This window comes from Notolabrus celidotus, chromosome 19, assembly GCF_009762535.1.
Source record: "Notolabrus celidotus isolate fNotCel1 chromosome 19, fNotCel1.pri, whole genome shotgun sequence".
Taxonomy (NCBI): Eukaryota; Metazoa; Chordata; class Actinopteri; order Labriformes; family Labridae; genus Notolabrus; species Notolabrus celidotus.
Window position 1 is genome coordinate 24,202,717 of NC_048290.1, and position 21,818 is coordinate 24,224,534.

The window sequence follows — 21,818 nt, forward strand, 5'->3', positions numbered from 1 at the left end:
AGACTGCGTCTGAGTGAATGAACTGATTAACCTGAGTGGCCGTCCCTACCAGAGAGAAGTGGGTGGGCCACCAGCCTGAATAACTGCCTTCATCATCAATGTCACATAAATCACTTAGCTGGACAGGCCTTTCAAATGAGACTTTTTTTTTTTTCCCCTTCTCTAAGCCAGACTGCAACGGGCCAATAAAGCTGTTGCTTAGAGCTGGTTGGTTTCTGAGGGAGACCATGTTACTGTGATGGAGCAAAGGAAGCACTGATGCAACATTTCTGTGATCGGACCACATGTAGCATATTTATTTTATTTATTTAAATATAGAAAGATGAAGTTCATGGCTGCGTTTGGTGTCTTCATGCTACAAAAAATAAGTTCCTACTGCATAAAAAATGACCACAGCAAGATTCCTCAATTGTTTTATTGAACAGATATTTTCAAGATTTTAAAGCAAGCCTTAACCAATATTCAATATGAACTATTCACGGTGTTAAGTACTGTAGGTTCTTTTCAATGTGTCATATACATTCATCCCAGGTCGTGTTTAAAATTGGAGCAAAAAGTGGGACCAACATGACAGAGATGCTCAAATTGATATTTTGGGTGATTTACTGAGCAACTGTACAGACAACTTTGTGATACACAGGCCATGCAGCGCACCAAGACTCCTTTTACTTTTTCACCAGCTGGATTACATCTTCATCATCCATCACGTGGTCCTTTCCCACCTTCTGAGGGTTGTGTTTGACAGATGATCCCCACACCAGTGCACTGAGAGGAAAATTTAAAACGTTATTGAAATTACAGTACATGAATGTTTCCTTTATGGCAGTGAATAATGTGCATGTTTCTCTTTACAGATGCACAACAAAGACAATATATAGGAAGCCACACATATAATACACTACAAACATTTAATACAAATGTTACTTTTTTTCAAATGTCTTTGAACAGTTAACAGTGGTCTTGTTCTCCTAAGTAACCTACAGGGTACAATGACACTCTTTAACAAAGGCTTTCTAATTACTGGTGTCACTGTTGGAACCATTAATTCCCCAGAGTACAGCTAATGCTCAGCTGCACCAATATATCCACTGATTGATTATCTTGGCTCTCCAATTTGGAGATGGTGGATCATCTCAGATCCTAATCCAGACTTTTAGATTAATGCTTATCTAGCATACATCCCTATAAAGAGGGGAAAGGCTGTGATTAAAGCGACTTGTGTTGTTTTAAAACCCTTCGATGGCCACTTATCAATGTGTTGTTAAACTCTATAATGTATCAAAGTCAGAAAGTCATAATCCTTAAATAAAATCTGTTAGTAAATTACCTGCAGCTTGGACTACAGTAGAGAGCTATGAGGGATACAGATCTTAATATATGATCCCTGCCTACAGAGCACTCCTGTCTATATGAACCACAAAGGTACATCCATTTAAATAGATATACAACCCCAATCCCATAACAAATGGGACTCTTTGTTAAATGTTGATAAAACAGAATTTTTTGTTTGCAAATCATTGAAATTTGATATCTAACTGATAATAATGAAAAGGCAACATTTCAAATGTGGAAACTGAAAAGCTTCATTAATACGTTACCTCTTCTAACAACACTCTGTACACGTTTGGGAACCAAGGAGATTTTCAAATTGAAATGTCCCATTCTTGTCCTTTATCGTAAGCTACTCATGCCTGGATCATGTCCTCTTTGATTGGTACAGTTTTAACCTACAGGGTTCACAGATTATGGCTTTTTGGATGTTATTTTGAGCCCATGCAGTGGTTTCCACTACAGAGTTGTATCTGCTTTTAATGCAGTGCTGCTTGAGGGCCCACTGATTACAGCTATCCAGTAATGGTTACCAGCCTGGTGTTGTGTAGAGAGACAGGCATCATTCTAACTAATTTGTTATTCTTTCCTTTGACCTGTGTGACAGTTAGGGGTGCAAAATTCTGTGAATTTACCAAGTTGAAACTTTTCATGGGAATTAATGGGAATAAACCAGGAATTTACTAAACTAAAGGTTGGCTCTTAAAAGGGAACTTAAATATAGTTGGGGAAAATATATTTTAGCATAATCCTGACAACAACCAGATTTCATGCAAGTAAAGTTTAATATCTATGCTATTCCTTAATCCCATGCTCATAGCACACTGCTTACTGCAGGGCTATTGAGACCACACCCCCTACATGCACTGTGCATTCCTCCATCACATGAAGCACAGATGATTTCTAGAATCCTGCAGAGGCTAGGCTTGAGAAGCTTGAGGGAAGATGCTTTTATATTTAACATTTTGAATGGGACTTTGTTGGGATTGCATTTTTGTTAATTTTTGAATGGGCTGGGTCGGAGGGATGAGTAATATTTAACTCAACATTTATGTTTTTGTTCTTCAATGAAAGAATTGATTGTTCAATAAAATATTTCTACTTAGAAATAAATCTGATTTAATTGTATTATTTTGGAGTGATGTCTGCTTATAACAAAACAAACATTTATTTATGCTTGGATATGATACTTTTTTTTTTTTCAAATGACCCTCAATTCCCAGTGAATTCCCATTAATTCCCATAATTCCCATTAATTCCCATCATTTCCACAACTCCAATGGAAAGTTTCCAATTTGGAATTTTTCTAAAATTCCCCAGCTTAACTTCCCATGGAAATTTACCGGAATTTTTCCACCCCTTTGCAACCCTAATGACAGTAGTTTGGTTTCAACAGTGGGGAAAACCGAAACAGAAATGTACAACTCTTAAGTACCGATGCAACGGATTCGGATAACTACATATTAAAAAATACACAGAAAAGGGGGGAAGGAAAAAAACACTTAGATAGGAAAAAGTGATTTAGATTTCAAACAAAATCAAAGGAAATTCAATCTAAAAAGGTTCAAAGGTTAACAGTACTTACTACTTAAATTCTTTGATGAGGTTTTTGTGGATCTTTAAGCAGAAGTCCTCGACTGCAGTATGTTCGTCAGGGAGTACGACAGGAGATGTGTAATCAGGAAGCTGGCCTTTAGGTTTGGTGTAGCTGAAAATGAACAAGAATTCAGTTAATAACGTGAAGGCTGAACCAACAAGGTCAAGATGTCATATTTACTCCTTACTCTGCACAATTCAAATCAGCTTTTACCGCCTTTCATTTATGGCTGAAAGAAAAAGTCTTACATGCGGACAAGCTTTAGGTAGTCCCACATCCTCTCCAGCAGGTCATCAAAGTTCCAGCGATGGTGGGCAGAGATGGGTACACAGTGAGGCACCTTGTAGATGATGTCCAGCTCCTCAATGGAGATCTGATCGATTTTGTTGAGCACATAAATGCATGGGATGTAGACCCTGTTGTGACAAGGGAGAGTGAGTGGCTGTTACATGAAAACGACTCAGCAGTTATCTGTGTCTTGTGTTGTCCTGGTTTACTACTTTTATAAAAGAGGGGAAAAAATAAATAATGGTAGAATCTGAAGTCTATTGTGTGTGAAACAGTATCACAGGGGCTCGAACATGGGCCATAATTTAAGCAAGAGCTTTTTGATGACTGTGGACTCAACTGAACCCGAGCATGTTTATTTGTGTTGTCAGGGATTAACATTCATGGTCCAGTGGATGATAATGGCCAAACAGGACAATCATTGAGCCAAATGATTGAAATACAGAGGAGGGGCAAAGTAATTTCTCAACAATAATGTCAATAAACCATGCATGAAAGGAGTCAGTTTTGATAAGGTATTTTGGCTGGTGGTTTAAACTTTGCTACAAGAGTCTGAAAGAAACACAATAAACAGTTGAGGATGAGACTTACACTCATTCTAAAACACTCTTTACCAAAAACAGTCCTATGCAAACTCTGACATGCGATCAAATCTACAAGAAGAAAGATTATTGTGAAATACTGTCGTGCCTAGTTATTTGGGTTGATAATTTTATTTTGAAGGGTACATGTAGTTTCTTTCCATATTATCTTAGGGATATACTGTTTGTCCTTCCTTTAAAGTTCAGAATGTGTTGCTTTGGCAGAGCAGCCTTTCGTCTGTTCCTTTAAGGGACTACATTTCATGTTTAATTTTCAAATGTTGTATAAAATTGTTAAAATTAACCGCGGTGGTACTTCCAACACCTTGCCAAAGGATCGTACTGCAGATATTGCAAGTGGCTGTTAGACTTTCCAATTCAAAATATTTCCACACTGCTGACATTTTAGCCACGGGGTGCTAACGTCACAGACTGTCCTGTGTTTGGTTTATGTATTTTCCTTTTTTTTAAAAAGCTACAGCAGGGTGCTGTAAAGTAGTTGTTGCTGTAATCTAGCTGGCAGTTCACATGTATGTTAATGCAATCAAATTCAAGCAGTGGCTAGAATTCAACATCCATAGCCCATTAGTAGGGTTGCAAAGGGATGGAAAATTTCCTGTAAATTTCCATGGGAGGTTAAACTGGGGAATTTTGGAAATATTCCAAATTGGTAACTTTCCATGGGAGTTATGGGAATTTATGGGAACTAATGGGAATATATGGGAATTAACTGGGAATTGAGGATAATTTAATAGAAAAGTATCATATCAAAGCATAAATATATGTTTTGTTATAAGCAGACATCCATCCAAAATAAAACTCATCTGTGCTTCATGTGATGGAGGAATGCACAGTGCATGTAGGGGGCGCGGTCTCAATAGCCCTGCAGTAAGCAGTGTGCTATGTGCTATGTGCATGTACCTGTCCATCTACTGCAATTTGTGCTCAGTGACAGCTGATACAGAGCGGTGAGATGATTGGCTAATATGCAGATCATGATTAATTCAAGAATGGCCAGATAAGATCCAAATCAATAGCTGAGATCGGGATCAGAACATCCCCAGTTATTAAATATAGATAAAGGGGGGATAACTATGGATAGAAATATTTGTCAGGAGAAACTGAATTCTAATTGTGACTGAATTTGAATTTCTTAGCTTGAATACTTGAAAACAAATTTGAATTACAATCACATTAAGTAAAATTTTCATTGAAATCTGAATTTTTTTAGTAAAAATTGAAATTCATAAGCGTGACAGTGAATTCCAGTAAACTTGAAACTGAATCAAATTTTTTGAAAATGTACTTTTTACTCTTTACTTGAGTACACGTTCGGTTCGCACAATCCATATTCAGTTTCTTCTGACACATGCTTCTGCCGATATATAACAGCTATGTTGATGAGTTGCTCCTGCAGTGCTGTGTGCACTGGATCAGCTGACTAGAGGAGAAACAGTGAGAGAAAACGTATCACATATGGACATGTGAGATATTGAACTTTCCATAACTGTGAGTGAAGGCTTCAACCCGAGGCAAGAGGTTGTGACGCTGTAGACAAGGCAGGTCTTAGGGATAATTGCCTTTTATCTGTGAGTTAAATGTGTGTCTGCAGAAAAGGCAGTTAGTCGGCAGCTCCTGCATAAGGGGGAATTTCGGCTTCACTTTTGTGTGGGGAGAGGAGGCGGGAATGCTACGCCCATCTTTATAAACAGTCGATGGTTTTGACCATGTCGTTAGTGTGGGGTGTTTTGTGACACAAGCAGAGATGGTTATTACGCAAAAGAGACCCTCTGAATGATTGCTTTGTATAGAATTGCGGGCTGGTATGTTTTAAATATTTCCTTTTATTTACCTATCTTTACAGAATTCATTTATTTCTTTTGTAATGGTGTGATTTATTTCACAGAAATATCAGTGTGCATTGTGTTCTGTCTTTTTGTCACAGTGTCTTTCCAGGAAAGGCACGGGGAGCATCAATGCAAGAGAGACCCTGTCAATGCTTTCCGTCCCCACAGTTGCAGGGAGGTAATTCTGTTGCTATGTCTGGTGCTGTGCATCCAAATGCTCAATGACTGATCTGGGAATAGAGGTGCAGTTTACAATAATGTGCAGTTAAACCCTCTACACATGCCATCTCAACACTTGGCACACCCTAAATTTAGATGCACTTGTTGAGTTTTTATACTATAAATACATTTTTAAATGCCAATCCCACAAGATAAAACTCATGACAATGCTTAACTACACTTTTTGCATTGCACATATACATGCAGCAAATGGTAAGTGGTCAGAAAGTGCGTGCATGCATGGCTCACTGACGCGTGAGCAGCAATATCTGCATTGGGGTGGTGGGATATCAGGCCACACCCCCTTGGAAAGACTAAGGAAGGCCCTTTCTGGCACTTCAGCAGCTTACCGATTTCCCTCCACCACATCAATGAGGTCATCAGCTGTGGAGTCGCTGCGCAGAGTGATATCAGCGTTGTGGATCTTGTACTCTGCTAAGATACTCTTAACGGTATCACCGTCCAGCTCGCTTTGGGCACACTGAGGGAGAGAGTGAGAGAGAGGGAGGGTGGAGGACAGGTATGACGTCAACTACGACATAGACACACCTTATACATATTCAAAAGTTTCTAATAATGTATATAGTTTTTATAGTAGGCAATCTATAACATGCTTTTCATGCAGTATAATGCAGAATATATATAGTATGATATATTAATAATAAAGAGTCAATGGTAAATATGTTATTTTGACAGACAGAAAATGAATGCTGCTATTCTGAAGAAGAATAAGGAAATACATTTGTCTTAGCATCTGACCTCAGTGTTTTTCGTGCATTGCCACCAGAGGGCAGAATTAAAAACATATTCACTGCTTTTTGTCAAGATAATGAAGCATAGCGAGGTAAACCATTTTCTGCATTTGATTCAGCATTCAATAGTTTATCTATATAATAAAGGTTATTTGATCCTTTAGTTTGTTTAAACTAATTGGGAGACAAAACATATCCAGTCATCAAAACTAACTGACTGTCAAGTACAAACATCCCTGACACCTGAAATCCTTCATACCGGAATTATCGCAGTATTTAGAGGCATCCTTTGACCAACTGGGTATGTTGCCTCAGTTTAGCAGGTAATCACTAGTTTGAATGCCTAATAGACAACCTGCATTCATCAAAACTCTTAGTAGTATCTATTTATTTCAGTTACTCATCTAAAGGGGAAATTTGTGTCCATGAAACATGAAACTTTTCCTGTCTGGATTAAACTTGCTCTCCCTCAGTGTGAGACATACTGTGGCAGTGAAGTTGATGCCTCCTTTGTCCTTCCTCTTGTAGCCAATGTTGGGTGGTTGCTTGTTGAGTCGGATGCCAAAGCCTTCCAGCTCGTGTTCTATCAGCTTCTTGTGCCCAAGAGGCTTCAACACATCGAGCACTATCAGGATTAGGTTGCAAGTTCGAGCCACTAAAACAGGAGATGGAGGAGGATGGAGGAAAAGTTGGAGAAAAAAAAGGTTCGAAAGACAGAGAGGAATGAGGAATGAGTAGCTTCACAAAGAGGGAATAACACTGACGTTTTACTATTTTTCCTGTAACAAGTCACATTAGTTCAGCATTGCCTAAACGAAAGAAGCTTGTGTTTGTCAAAATGCACTTTGTTTGCTGAAGCATTTGCAGTAAGCCCACAGGACATCAACTCTTTGTGAAAGCAGGCTTTTTAATCTTTCTGCTGGTACAGCAGACACAAAATCACCCTAAACCATCTTCAACTGTTTTATGAATCTTTATTGCTGCCATTAGAGGCACATAAGAGAACATGGTAATTAAAAATCAAGATTAGTTTCTTTTGAAATGCAATTAATGGAAAACCTTTCCATTTTGATGTCAATAAGGGAAGACTGATTGTAAGTCTGCAACAGCTTTCTTTTTCTAATCTTTTTTAGTCAGCACATGTTTCAGTCAGTGATCACATCTTTACCTGCAATAACTTGTCTGCCTCTTCCCTTGCCATCCTTAGCCCCCTCAATGATTCCCGGGAGATCCAGGAGCTTGAAAGTGAAATGCAAAAATGATAAGAAACTTACTGGGGGAAAAAATTAAATAAAGGTCCGAAGGAAATCAGAAAGTCTTGTACCTGAATTTTGGCACCTTTGTAGCGAATGACACCAGGTACTGTGGTGAGGGTGGTGAACTCGTAGGCTGCGACCTCAGAGTATACACCTGCAAGGTTACTTAGCAGTGTAGACTTCCCCACTGAAGGAAAACCCACAAAGCCAATTCGAGCATCACCAGTTTTTGCAACATCAAAACCTAAAAGTCAAAAAACAAAGACATTTGAAGCAAAATGTGAAAATGCTTCACAGCATTCTGTAGCAGATCAGAGTACAAGTATTTGAAAAATGTGTATATGAAAAGATTGTACCCTCTCCTGCTGCACCACCACTGCCTCCCTTTGGTGTGATGAGTTCCCTCCTGAGTTTTGCAAGACGGGCTTTGAGCAGACCCAAGTGGTGAGCTGTGGCCTTGTTCCTCTGTGTCCTGGCCATCTAGAATTTCACAGAAACAACCCAGGCATGAGATCTTATACTTTAACAGTTATGTTTCAGTCAGATAAAAACAAATCAATGGGTAAAATATCAGTACATGAGGTCTTTCTTTCCCTCATTGAATTCTTGATTTGGCTTGAGCCTACCCACAACATTGAATGACAATTGATTGGTTTTAAATTTGGAATCAGTGTGTCCTTCGTAGATCACTGTGGCTAAAGTTAAATGTTAGCTTTTCTAAAAGAAATGTCATGATAATATAAATGAATTAAGGGTCTCTGTTTAATACTACTACTCTCTCTATAAAAGATGTTACACACAACAAATAAAAGTGACATGTACTGATTAGTATAGTAGAATAAATCAAACCACATATATATGTATTAAGAACATTTATGATTGAGAATGGCAAAAAACAAACTAAGAACTTTCACCAGAAAGGATTTAAGGTTCATCTTACGTCATATATCATCTTTCATTAAGTTCTGTCAAAAAGCTTTGATTTACCAAGCTCTTTTTTCAAACATCTAAAGTCCATTATATATGCACTTTATCAGTTAAGACTCAAGTCAACTTGATCCGGGGCATATTTAATGATCCAGAAGAGTATTAACCCAAAATATCCCAATAAACATATTTTAAAAATCTCATTATTAACTCAGTCACTAACCATTTAAATCAATATTTAGTGGAATGTTGTTCTTTCATTCTCACAGATCATGGTTCAATGAGGATAACTCACTCGATTTTTATTAAATTCATGTTAAAACTTTTTTATAATGTACATTGAAAATCCCTGAATATAAATACTATAGTTTTACAGGACATAGATTTTTGTTTATTTGATCTTAATTTTTTTTTTAATGAAGTGATGTTGATAAATTAACACGTCTCCTCTTCTGCAATATAAAATGGGACTGTGCAATCTTCCTGTTCACTGAATGCCTGCCTGTTGAATGCTGGATGTGTCACGTATTTTATTTATTTGTATTTATTTATGTTTGTCCACTGTTTTTAGAGTCGTTATGATTTTTTATTTTCTTATACTATTGTTCTTTTATGCATATTTTGCACTGAAAGGGATTGCACCTAAATTTCGTCGTACAATGTACAATGACAATAAAGATGTATTCTATTCTTTTATTCTATTCTTCTGTCACATGCTGCGCAGGTTTCATGCTGTATTTAGCTGGTTTGGAAGGCATATATTACCTAAGACGGAAGGAACCACTGCATGACACTAGCCTTTCATCCACTGTGACATTAAACATGTGAAATAATACTCTTAACAATTTTTATTTTAGATTTTTGAACTTTAAAATGGGACAATTTGCACAGCAACATAACAGGGGTGTTAATCACACAACTTGTTTCATAATACATGGGGGAGAAAAACTGACACGCAGCAAACACTAGCTGATACACAATGTTGCCTCTCAATCAGGACTGGCTTCTTATGGCAGCCGTTTGTGATATGGATACACAGTCTTGTGTCATTGCGGGACTAAACTCAACACAAAACCTTTCTGTGGTTACTTATTTAATTGATAGTTCATAAAACAAAATCTGGAGTCAGCACTGTTTCTATGCTAAATGTCACCCAACCGGCTAATAGCTATGTCTTGTATGTTCAAATATTCGTGTAAAACAAAAGTTATAAGTCGAATAGAAATAGGAAACATACAAATAACCTTTGTAATATAGTATTAAGATAGACTGTTAAGATATACTTTAGTGTTCACTGAGGCCCAGCTGTTTGAGCCCGGCTAACGTTATCAGCTAGCTAGCACTTAGCTAAAACGTGTCTGATTCACCGGTTAGCTGTGAAATACAAACTCACCTCATTTTCGATCTCCGCTATTTTCGCCAATATACTCATTGTGACTCCTGTGTAGAACCAACGTTACAGAATGACGGTGGAATGACTTTACATTAAAGTTCGCAAAGTTTGATGTTATTTAGAGAGCACACTCGTCTACACCACGCAACTGCCGCTGCGCCTGCGCACCGCTTCGCGGGAAATCACGCGAGAGCGAAGTTTGTGGTAGAGAGCCGTCAGAGCTCAGGGTAGACTGGCAGGAGAATAATGGTAAAGAATGCGAGAATAAACCTGTCTGCTTCTTGGTATAACCAGCATAAAAGTACTTCATAAGAGTTGGCATTGCATGCCTCATATATGAAGACTTTAGGATTATTTGTATCGCTCTGTACTGAGAGGCCGTTTCCCATTATTATTAGGCCTATGCGCCAATGTTGTTGGAATATAAAGTTCCTAAGACACTGAAGCATTTTTTTTTGATAGGCTACTTGTTCTGAGTACAAGTCAAATGTTCGATTTGTGCTTCACAACTGCTGTGCTACATTTGCATCACAAATTGCTTTTTAAAGTAAGTAAAAATAAAATGTTGACCGTTGTTCAAGATTTTACCTGTGTTCCAAAAAGAGCTCTTTCAAGGGGATGCATAATGACAAGTATTATATATTTAGAGTAATTAGTTGTTGGACTTAAAGCTGCAGTTGGTAGGATTGGGGTAAAAAAAAAATATATATATATATACTTATTTTGTGCTGTGTTTGGAAAAAAAAAGTCATAACACTCATCAACAGCCATCAATAAATGAGGTATTTGAGATCATGGCTAGATCTCTGTAATTTTCTATGCCTCCGTATCTAGCAATCTATAAATTCCGATCGCTCCCGGCAGTTCTGACCAATCAGGGCCATCCTCCTGATTGGTCCTCCTACATTGTCCTGATTGAGTGTAACAGGGTTAAAAATGCAGTATTAATTATTATTTCATTATAATTACACAAAGTATACCTGTGTGTGTGTGTAGAACCTCTTTGTATATTTCTTTTCCCAAAAGTACTTTGAAGTGCAGCCTTGTCTTCCGGTCATTTTCTTCTTTGTTGGTATCTTGACCTTTATATTTGATTTGCCCCCTTCCCTCTCCCCTTTTGTATGTTATCCCTTGGGGAGAGGTAGGTGTCCGTCACTTTACTTTTCTGTTTCCATATATTTACTTATTCTATGTGTGCTTTTGTCCTGTATAGAGTTCCTATGTGTATATTAAACAGAGTTTACTTTTATTCCTTTTTAAAGTCATGGTTAAGCAGACTAACTGAACATGCACGTGCTGGTTTACGTGCACTGAAGGTTTAAGCTAGTCGAAATGTGCTTTCATCTGTGCAGGAGCGGAGGCGGGCTGCATACTGTATAAAACTCTGAGGTTCTTGTCTGTCTGTTTAACAGGTATGATTATTGTGTTTTTTATCCTTTATGTGAGTGTAATGTTTATGCTTGTTACGCAGCCTTTTGTATGTTATCCCTTGGGGAGAGGAGCGGAGGCGGGCTGCATACTGTATAAAACTCTGAGGTTCTTGTCTGTCTGTTTAACAGAATAAACGCAGAACAAACGAAGTCCTGGTGTTGGTCGTTAGTCAACTTTAAACAAACACAACGCAGATTTCCACCGGTTACATGAGCGTGCACTAAGATCACGTTTGCGGACAGGGCTTACAGGAGCAGAGAGGGGGAGAGCGGTGTAGTGTGAGGGAAATCTGGTGTGCAGGGGTAGTGTTTAAATTTGAAATCTCTCCCTGAACTGATGTTTATTCCAGGACTACCAACAGCAGCTATAACAGATAAATCCCCTATAAACATTTAATTTATCAACTTAAATTGTCCAGACTTCAGAGCTTTATTTTTATACTTTCTGCCATCCCATTATTAACCTCATCATTCCCAGATTTACCCAGTAAAACATTTGTTGAGCCGTATGCTACCTTGTGAACCAAAGAGCTAATACACTTAACTTTATATAATGTATACAAGTTAAAAATGGGGTTCACACTGACAGATACAGTACAACAGTAAAAGGCCATTTATAACAATATCACACCGCTTCCTGCATTCTTCCATGTTCGATACTTTAAGTTTTTGCTGTTTACTCTTTGAAAAGTACAACATATGCTATTAATTGATTTTTTAACATGGTGATTGCATTTAATTCACCTTAGTAAAGCATCTGGATACTTCTCCCCCAACTGGCAGAGCTGTTAACAGTCACTAAGAAGGGATGACATCCACATCTTATGCAGTTTTAGGTCAATGCAGTTGTTTTACATGTTGATCACAAACAAATACATAGTTCACATGTCATTATGTTATACTTAATACAAATTTTAACACAATGAAGTTGGACAAAGTCTTTTCAATTTATATATTTTTATTGTTTAGTTGTTTATTGTTTAAGTCGCATACAGTATAATCTCTCATTGGTTTCTATGTTGCTGAAGTTTGTGGACTGAACATCTGCCGTTTTTTTGACCATCTGATTGACTTATTGGTTAGTGGGTGGGCTGGTTGAACAAGATCAGTGCTGCTGAGTTGACCCGATGTTGTATTCTGACCCATGCTATGCTAAAGGTTGCATTAACTATGTTTATATAGTGAATATTGATGTCTAGAGGGTATACTGGCCACATTAGGGCCTTACACACAGTTTGATATGGAGTTAGACTGTTTGACAGGATATTTCAATCAAATTTAAATATCTTAATTTGCCATTTATCTAAAACCTAATAAATGCCAGCCACTGAAGGTAGGTTTACCAGTTCTGCTCTTGAGTATTGCTCTTCCAGCTCTGCCAACAGCTTCATCTAAAATATTTGCTGTAAAAAATAAATACAATTTGTGGGAAAATGTCGTTTTTTAAATAGTCCATAATTAAGTTCAGAAAAGAACAAAATAAACTGTATGTATGTATCTTAACTCCGGTCCAGAAAATATGAAACCATATGCTAGCTATGCTGAGTCTGTCACTTCATACATCATCTTGTTGTTTTTTAAGTGTAGGAGGTGTGCTTGTCCTCATCAAAGTATACAAAAATAGGCATTTTCTTTTTAAAAGGTAGATACGGTTACAGCAAGTTGTTGTTCAGCATTTTGTCGTTGCCCAGTTGGGGTGACAGCAAGCATAAGTAGCACATGAAAGAAGGACAGGAGGTGAGACACAGCAAGACAAAAGGGGTCATGACTGAGTTTTTGATCACTCAGTGAGATCCTGTACACTTCTACAGGTCCTTGTTGATGCTTCTTTTGGAATCACAGAAAAAAGGGCTCTGACTTTGTTCATCAACACTAGCCACAACTTGAGAATTGACGATAATAAACCCATGCCCAAACATCTCAAATGTTCTTCTTTTAATGAGCAACGCATCTGTATATCATACGTCAGTCAGCATTGAAGTGCATTGATTAAAAAGTAAGTGCAAGTACAGACTTTGATGCATTCATTTTGACTAGAGGATTAAATTATTTGCAATGTTACTCCCCAAAAATAGTCATTCTACGGGGGCACTCTGCAAAAGAAAACCGCTATAGTTGATGCTGTTTCTAACCTAAAAGATATATGCTTTTTTTTCCTCATTTCAAGCTTTTTAAGTTATCTCTGAGTGACGGTGTGTAGGAGCGATTTTCATCTGCCCTCTGGTGTCAGTTCACTCCAGTCCATCAAACCCAGCACTTTTCTTCAATGTCACTGTCATGCTCCCTGACTTATTTACTCAGTGGTTTCTCAGTTTGCTTCAAGGAAACTGAACCAAGCCAGCAGAAGCACAAAGTCTGTGAGAAGCACTATTTTAGTGCAATAGTTTCACACCTTGCCACCTAAAACTGGCTATCTCTGCATAGAGATGGAGTAGAGCTCAGGTCGTACCCCCATCGATAGGCCTTTAGTTTGTACTGAGGGAAGCGCCATTATTTGTGGTCATGTCACCAGAGCAAGGATAACAACACCTTTTGAGGTAATAAAAAACAAATAACAGCATGAAGTTATCCGTTAAAATGCATTGTCCCCAGTATCTAGGATTCTGTCATCAGAATTTTGGATAATACTTATTGAAACCATAAGGCTTTACGATAAATGCAACTTGGCCATATGATGGCAAAAGTCTTCAGTGGAGGCGTTCCCCGTGGACTCTAGCTGCTCTCGGAGGATGTGGGCGGTGCTGTGGAGGACGACCTCCGTCGGGAGACTGACTGTGAGCGCTCAGGGCTGTGTTTGTCATAAGGCTGGAGCTGCACCTCCAGGAAGTCCCTGTGCTGCTGGCTGATCACCTGGCTGATGAGTCCAGGCAGAGCCTGCAAGTTACTCAGAAGAGTCTCCAGCTTTGTCTCCAGCAGGGCAATCCTCTTCTCCATGTCCTCGCCTCGCTCGTTCAAGTCCGATATCATGTCATACATGATGTTCTGAGTCTGGAACAAGGGGAGAGAAACACACCCAATATGAGACTTTAACAGAGGAGGTTATTGTTGATGGACAAAGTTGTATGTGTACATGAACAACACAAAGGTCACAAATGGCAAAAAAAATGTCTTCAATTCTTCAATAAATATGCAGTTAAAAATATTAATTCTGCAAAGGAAAGGACAAGAAATAGAAGAGGCTGTGGGCTTCACATGAAGAGATTCTCAGCACATTTTGTTCCGACAGCAGACAAACCCCCTCATGAATAGAGCTGGTGCCAACTCTTTAGGTCTGACATAAAACAATTAAGGAGTTTGAAACTGAAAAATCTGTCTGTATCCCAATGAACAGCATTTGCTACTGTAAAAGAACAATAAATAAAAGAGGGAACTTTGTTCTAAATATACCAGACCTCAGACTTAAACCACGAGTAACTGAAACTGCTTAAACATTTGAGCTCTTTGTAGAATGACGATAAATACAGACCTCAGTGTACATGTCGGCAACAGGTACTGTTTTCAGACATTAAAACAACATGGTTCTATTGCTTTAGGACAGTTTGGACAAAGTATTAAATGGTAAAGTTGCCTTTTAAAACAAACTAGGAATCAACGAGGCACCCAGCTGAATGACTGATAAGCTGTTACAAGTCAGAGTGAATACCTTTATAATGATACAGTCATGAATGCAGTTTAATTCATTTGGTTTGCAGACATTTTAAAGCAGCATTTTCTATGTACTACAGTCTTGAGAGAGCAGATGTTGAAAGCAGAAAAGTAAATTCAACTTAAAAAACAGTTCAGGGTGGGACATCAGGTTAAGTTATTTTAATGCTAAACAACCTTGAGAGCCAGCAGTTCTCTGACAGAGAACGGTGAATTTTTTATCAGGGGTTTACAATACTTCATGTTTCCAGCTGAGCACATTACACCATGACCTTGAGGAGCGAGACATGAAAGATGCCCGTCGTTGTTACAATGATGCTTTCTGATCTTTTGATGCTTCCACCATCACTTCAAAGTTGTTCAAAAATAAAATCTTAAAATGCATTTTTTTTTAAAGTCCCGGGTATCAGTCTTCAAAACCGAACACAAGGAGAAATCTGTGTCACATTTGGGATGAAGAGTGGGAGTGATGCTGCTGGAGGGCGGATTGTGAGGTTTATTCAGCAGAGGACTAATAATCCCTGGCAGCCTACAGGCAATGCCATCCATCACCTACCTTGTCCTCTTCTGATTCGAGCCAGCAATAATGGGATAGGTTGTTTATGTGGCTCAGTAAGAAGTAAAGTAGCACTGATACTGCTCGACCTGACAGCTGGTGGAGGCAAGGAGTTCACTGTGTTGTTTTGCTTAAAATATACAGCAACCTGCTCCTTGTTTTCTTGTTGTAGCGTGGATTACAACTGAAATTCAACATTTGAATAGCTTGTGTAAGATTATACCACCAGATCATTAATCTGATTGGACAAGAGATATTAGAGATAGATGCTGATAAAGTGTATAACAGCACTGGAAATTTCACATTGAATTATAACTGTGCTGCAGGTGTTCTGACTGATGTTGTGTAACACTCCATAAAATAATCAATTCACAGGACAACATACCAACAGACTGTTATTGTACTGACTGAGTGATAAACATATAAATGATAAATACCACAGAGGACCTAGGGTTGTTGTGGTCCTTGGCAACAGTCACAGTAACATGTTGTTGCTTATACATGCTTTACTATTGTTAGTAATATGTGCCGTCTTGCACAGCTGTATTTACTGATGACTGAATGAATTACACCCATGCTGATATTCAGAACTCCTCCTAGCTCAATATTGTTTAGATCACCAATTTCCTAAATATATTGTTACATCATCTTTCACACTAAAGAATGAATTCCTTCTAGGCCAAGGCTTACATTTGGACTGAAATGATGCAAGCCTTGTCCTCATCTGAAAATCATAAAAACGTTAAATGCTGATGACATGAAATTTAAGGAATCAAGGAGGTAGTTCTAGTAAATCATGAAGAGGACATCATTAACAGAGGATGAAGTTAAAGGAGCAAGGATATATGCATATCACCTCAGATGACACTATCAATACATTTCTGGACAAGACAATAGGATCAGTAGAAAGCTGGTTTGAGCAGCTGTTTTCAGTAATTCAGTCTGGAAAGAAACAGCATGTAAAGCAATGCATCAATCATGTCACATTGATAATAATATTGATTCTGATAATGACCATCTTTTAATACTAATAGACTGTAGAAGAGACAATGAGTTAAGGGAATACACTGCGATCAGAGGAATTTCACATTGCACTGCAGTGGCGGTGCAGCTGCCAATGATATATTCAGCTCTATCTTTCCTCTGTTGAGTCCAGGAGTCTGAGGCTACACTGCCCTCTTATGGCATCAAGCTCTTATAACAGCATTTAATGATCGATCTGAGCTGCACTGGCGACAGGCCACCTTTTCCAATGTCACATCCCAGCTCTCGCTGCTGTTTTACAGCACAAAGCGATTGGGCAATATTAACTGATACCTTTCATGACACGCTGGCCTGAATCCAGCTCGACTGTGGTGTACTTTTGAATGTCAAAGCCCTTCTCTCCTCCTCTTTTCTCTGCCTTTTTACTTCTGGCTGAATCATCAGATCACAGTGTGTCTCCCTTTCCAGGTTACTGTTTCTGCTGTGTCAGGCTGGCATGCTGCCTGGTCTTTCCCTAAGGTTTGTCAACTTCTGTTAAGTGCATCTGGAGACCAACATCAGAGAATACATAAAGTGAAAAACGGTGCAGGCTCTAAGGGGTTTCTCGTAACTTTCATTCAGTAAATTTCTCACGGACATGTCCTTGGTGAGTAATTTATTCTGTGAAATAAAATGAAGCCATTGTTTTAGAATCTCAGGTGAGTCCAAACAACCAAAAGCATCATACATATTAAGTCTTAAGCACCTTGTTAATAGCCTGTCTGTTTATTTGACACCTGTAGACTTTGAGTATATCAGAAAACACTACTAAAGCATTGACTTCAATCACACAGAGGAAAAAAACTTATCAGGCTCTATCCTTATGTACAATGCAGCAGGAGACTGTTAGTCTAGCTTACCTTAGCAAGGTCCACTAGTGAGTTTGCTTGGTCATTCAGCTTGCGTTGCTCCATTTTAACACTTCTCAATCTGAACACAAGACCATTCAGAACCCAATGAATTAACGCTAAAAGAACTTCTGTATCATTGAAATTTGTGCACACACAGAGGCATACACACGGAGGACACTCCTATAGGACATGCACAGGATGTGTGTAGAAAATGCAAGGGGCAGTCTGTTTGATTTGAGCCGCATGCAAGTGGAAAGGAGACCACAGAGGGGGAAAAAGGCCAGTTCTGTATGCAGTACTATTCAACCTGCTCATATGACTAGGCTAAAGGAAGGGAAAGAAGACTCATTAAGCATCAGAGTGTCTATGCATGGTAAACATCGTTTATCAAGGCCTATTTCTACTTAAAATGAAGTAGGGAGAAAGATTACAAGACTTAGAAAAAGGTCACTGTTGTACCTTTAAATTTCTCTTTCTGGTTAAACTCAACCTTTTCTCTCTTTATGAATAATTTAGCCAGTCAAAAGCCACAGATATCAAACATTAATCTATGTAAACACAGAAGCTTCAGTTTAAACTTTACAGCTACTGTATGTCGGCTGGTCTCCTTTGAGACAATGCAGAAGTCAAAGTAAAGGGCGTCAGAACTGAGAAAAAAGCCTCCTCTAAATCGTATAACATGAATAGTAAAGAGCTTATTTTTCCAGAATAGTAAAGTTGTGAGAAAATATATCTTGTAAAGCGGCCTGCTTTTTCATCTATTGATGCTTGTAAGGCCTGCAAAGAATATCTCACCTACTCCATACGACATGCTTAAATAATTCACATCCCCTGCTTAATTAGGCTTCTAACGCCTGTTTTTACTCCTCCTCTCAGGGGGCTCAAAAACAGCAACTGTGCAGTATTGTAGAGTGTCGACCTCACGTGGTTTGAAGATATTAAAGAGTTTTTTTTACAATTCAAATCACCCACGCATGCTTTGTTAATTAAACTGGATGCAAAACACAGAATAACATGATGATGTCAGGATGGGCATTTCAGGTTTTGGTTTTAAAAGAGAAGCTGGCTATGTGAGACGTGGATGCAGTTTGAGCGTGAGGTGATCATTAGGTGGAACGTGAATCGAAGGCAAACTAATGAAGAGGGAGAAGGGGTTCAAAGGGGGCCTTTGGGAGTCTGCTAATTAGCTTAGCTTAGCTTAGATGCACCCATTCTCATGCAGTGCAGGATCCTTTGTCTGTGTCCTGATGACAGGCAGATGTGGAGCGAAGATGACAGGGTAGACCAACAGAGGGTGCCACAGGAGTCTCTAAAGGGAACAAGGATGTCCTGACAGGACCCAAAATGCTTCATACAGAGCAGACTCTAAAAAACGCAGGTACAGAACACTGCTTCAAAACAGCACTTTTATTATACAAGACAGAGGAGTAGAAGATTGTCTATCTAAAAAATGATGGAAGATAACAGATATTCAATGTTACATGAGTTTTTAGTGAATGTAAGACCTGTCATAACTCGATGTTTCACAGTTGGATGACCAATAGCTGTCACACGGAGGTCGAAGAACAGGGCAGCTTGAGGTCAGGATGAAGAGGCCTGTACTTGCCCTGCCTTTATTAGTCCACATGTCTGAATCCCTCCGTCAATCACTCCCACGGGCAGCTCTCCTTTTTGAATGGGCACTCTAAATCTGCTTGCTATTCATCAGGGGGGGGACGGGGGACGGCAATGCTAAGCTTTTCAATTCCACACTAAATCAGTAAGGGCAATCTCGGTTAGTGCTGCGCTGTATTTTTCACCCTCTAGACTTCTTTTTTACTTATATATTGAAGGGAAAATGCAGATGTTTCTTCGCTTTAATGGACATTCTGCTACCGGTTTTTCTTCTGTGTCCCTGCTGGCCGCCTCTCGCTGTCGGTCACAGTTGAAGCCTCTCGGGCTCAAACAGAATTGCTCGAGGGGTGTTTACTCTGACCTTCCTCTCAGGTTGCTTTCCTGTGTCTTCAATCCCCTGATCTCTGAGCTAACAAGCACTCACGTCTTGTCATGTTTCAACCTTGCGGATGGAAAGGGACAGCATTCCCAAAGGAGCTAGAGACACCTGACTTAACAGCTGCTACATACTGTAACATAACACTGTTGTGGTAAAATGCACCATCCTCATGACCTCAAGGGTGTTTAAACTGTGCTAAATGCAAACCCCGCTAATTCTTCTTAGTGCGCTGATGCATGACAGCTGTATGTCGATGTTATTATACTGCTAACCAGCCATGATAACACCGGCTCAGTGTCTCCGCTACTGTGTCATCCAACAGGGAAAATCGAGAAAATGTGGCTGCAAAATGTAGCAACAGGCGTAACAATGGTTCCACACGCCGAAAGATGACCCTGAGCCCTGATCTGAGTGAGCATGACTGCTGAGTTGTAGAACATGACTTAAGGGATATTAAAGATTAAATACTTGTGCTATTGCAGGTCTGTGTCCTGGAGAGGCTCTAGTCGTCATCCTTCGGTACGTGAAAGCACAGTTGGTTGGAGTTTAATCAGTGGCTTTCTGATTAAAGATCAAATTCTCATCACATCCATGCAGAAATGGGAAGAAAAACACCCTCCATCACCGATAATTGAAATTCACTTTATAGACAACAGTGGGTGTGTGCAGCATGTGTCAATATCAGGGTGTTAGAGAGGTGCTTGTGCTGGTTAGTTTAAGCTGTTTGCAACACAAAATGTTGAAGGAAAAATGTGAGACTGATGTGCATTTGATCAAATCGTCATGCTACTCAGTCGGACAGATGTCCTAAAAAAAACTTCTGTAGCAGCTTGAATGAAATAATATAGCACAATCATGTATCTGTCTTTGTGTCAGCATCATTTTGTGGCATGAATTTCACTTATCAAATGAGGGAGTGTAATTTTTTTTAGGTCACATTATTGGGTTGAAGGACAAGCTCTCGTTAGCATGCACACAACAGGTCTGTATATCTACGTGTGAGGCGAAGACTTACTTTCGAGCTCTATTGCATTGTGTCGATACAAACAGGAAAAAAAGGAAAACATGAAGTAGACAAATGAATTATTGCAACATCAGATAAACATATTCAGATGGCACAGTCTGTTTGCTCATGTCTGGCTGCTGTAACCCTCGTCTCTGCTCTGACGGCTCCCCTGTGAACAGCAGCAGCTATTTATTCTTGACTTTTTTCTCTCCCTGCAACCTGCAGAGTGTTATCTCCCTGTGTTGGTAGCTGCAGCTCTGCCTGCACTTTAATCCCTTTTTTTGCTCTCTGGTCCTGTTTATCAGAAGTGGAGTAAATCAAAACAACCTTCCTGCTAACTTCAGTAAACATTCACTGACACAGGCAGCGCCTCACAGCACCTATGGCTCCATTTAACAACAGTTTGCACCTCACATCCTTTACAGTGACTGATTCAGACCTCTGAGGAAGTTTGTCTTGCAGCTCTGACCCCAAGGAAACAGGCGCTATGGTATCTACTGCGATGTTTACTGTCGCCCCATGACAGGTCAAGGATGGCTGTAGGCCTTTTCCAACCTTTTACTTGAGCGATTTTCTCGCCTCCTGTCCTGCGTTCATCTCAATCCAGAGTTTGTGCATCACATTGCCACTTGCCTGAGCACTGGCTACAGGCAGAACTACAAAATCCCCCAAGATAAGGCTGCCAAACAGAAACTTTGTAAGATAAAGGTGTGACAGGGGGATGTTGACACCATGCTGAGCAGTTGTCCTTATACACAGAGCAGTACAAGACTTTTCCCCTCACGAATCTGCTTCTTTATAGATTTAGCTCAGAGGGGACTCCCATTATTAGGCCACCCTAAAGAACAGGAGACAGGAGACGCTGTCATTGCTGCTGCAAATCGCCTGAATGCGGCAGCAGGGGACGTAATGACTCGACAAAGCAACCATGACAAAAAGCTATTAAACAGCACAAATCTGGATGCAGGTTGCAGCAGCAGACACTTTTTGTCCCTTTTTTTCCTCATAATCAAACATCTTCATGCCTTTAAAACATAGATGTATGTTCAAAAGATTCATGAGAAAATCAAAGTTGAGCACAGGAGACCACATATACATACAGAAAAAACCACAGCAAGCGCACAA

At 39.3% G+C, this 21,818-nt stretch overlaps 2 protein-coding genes across 2 annotated transcripts in view; both read right to left on the minus strand.

Moving 5' to 3' along the window:
* Nucleotides 1–397: 397 nt before the first annotated feature.
* On the minus strand, nucleotides 398–10,379 carry drg1 (developmentally regulated GTP binding protein 1). Its single transcript, XM_034710061.1, has 9 exons — nucleotides 10,190–10,379; nucleotides 8,226–8,349; nucleotides 7,938–8,113; nucleotides 7,782–7,851; nucleotides 7,099–7,268; nucleotides 6,212–6,342; nucleotides 3,175–3,342; nucleotides 2,915–3,037; nucleotides 398–765 (listed from the first exon to the last, which is right to left on the minus strand). Exons 1-9 carry the CDS (start codon nucleotides 10,226–10,228, stop codon nucleotides 666–668), a joined length of 1,101 nt encoding a protein of 366 aa, XP_034565952.1. The 5' UTR covers nucleotides 10,229–10,379; the 3' UTR covers nucleotides 398–665.
* Nucleotides 10,380–12,588: 2,209 nt separating this feature from the next.
* Nucleotides 12,589–21,818, minus strand: part of kcnn2 (potassium calcium-activated channel subfamily N member 2) — a 28,513-nt gene continuing 19,283 nt past the window's right edge. Inside the window, exons 7-9 of the mRNA XM_034709052.1 lie at nucleotides 20,703–20,711; nucleotides 17,704–17,773; nucleotides 12,589–14,607 (exon numbers count right to left, since the gene is read on the minus strand). Coding sequence (XP_034564943.1) covers nucleotides 14,332–14,607; nucleotides 17,704–17,773; nucleotides 20,703–20,711 — 355 coding nt within the window. The 3' untranslated portion in view covers nucleotides 12,589–14,331. The remainder of the gene's footprint in view (nucleotides 14,608–17,703; nucleotides 17,774–20,702; nucleotides 20,712–21,818) is intronic.

Coding starts and splice junctions, on each gene's coding strand:
- drg1 (XM_034710061.1), bottom strand. CDS start 10,228: ATGAGTATATTGGCGAAAATAGCGGAGATCGAAAATGAG. Junction 8,114..8,225: donor TGGTGGTGCAGCAGGAGAGG/GTACAATCTTTT, acceptor TTTGACTTTTAG/GTTTTGATGTTGCAAAAACT. Junction 3,343..6,211: donor GATGTGGTGGAGGGAAATCG/GTAAGCTGCTGA, acceptor TTGTCACAACAG/GGTCTACATCCCATGCATTT.